The sequence below is a fragment of the Trypanosoma equiperdum genome (assembly GCF_001457755.1).
Source record: "Trypanosoma equiperdum strain OVI genome assembly, contig: ctg_1133, whole genome shotgun sequence".
Classification (NCBI taxonomy): Eukaryota; Euglenozoa; class Kinetoplastea; order Trypanosomatida; family Trypanosomatidae; genus Trypanosoma; species Trypanosoma equiperdum.
Window position 1 is genome coordinate 674 of NW_027123098.1, and position 287 is coordinate 960.

The following is a 287-nucleotide window of genomic DNA, read 5'->3' on the forward strand; positions in this document are numbered from 1 at the left end:
GAAAGTTTAAGGAAAAAGTTGAGGGGAAATTTTTTTTTAAAAAAGCAAGGCCACAAAAGCAGCAGAAACCACGCTGAGGGCGAATTTATTGGTTACGAGAAAGCTAGAAGAGCGGCACCTAAGCTCGTCTTTATCCTTGTCGCCTTCACCGCCTTTTTTCCAGCCACAAACAGGTTTATCTTTTCCTTCATTCATTTTTTTACAGCCGTTTTCGTCAGTGAAGTGTTTTTCGCATCCAGTTGCAGTTGCTCCCTCGTTTGTTCCTGCAGTTCCTTCTTTTCCTGTTC

The 287-nt window shown here is 42.5% G+C and overlaps 1 protein-coding gene across 1 annotated transcript in view; it reads right to left on the minus strand.

Annotated features, from left to right (window-relative positions):
* Nucleotides 1-36: 36 nt before the first annotated feature.
* The window catches only part of TEOVI_000755300 (variant surface glycoprotein (VSG, atypical), putative), a gene marked incomplete at both ends in the record, with an annotated part of 1,557 nt that continues 1,306 nt past the window's right edge, over nt 37-287 (minus strand). The window contains one exon of the mRNA XM_067220370.1: nt 37-285. Within this exon, the coding sequence (XP_067076471.1) occupies nt 37-285 (249 nt within the window). The remainder of the gene's footprint in view (nt 286-287) is intronic.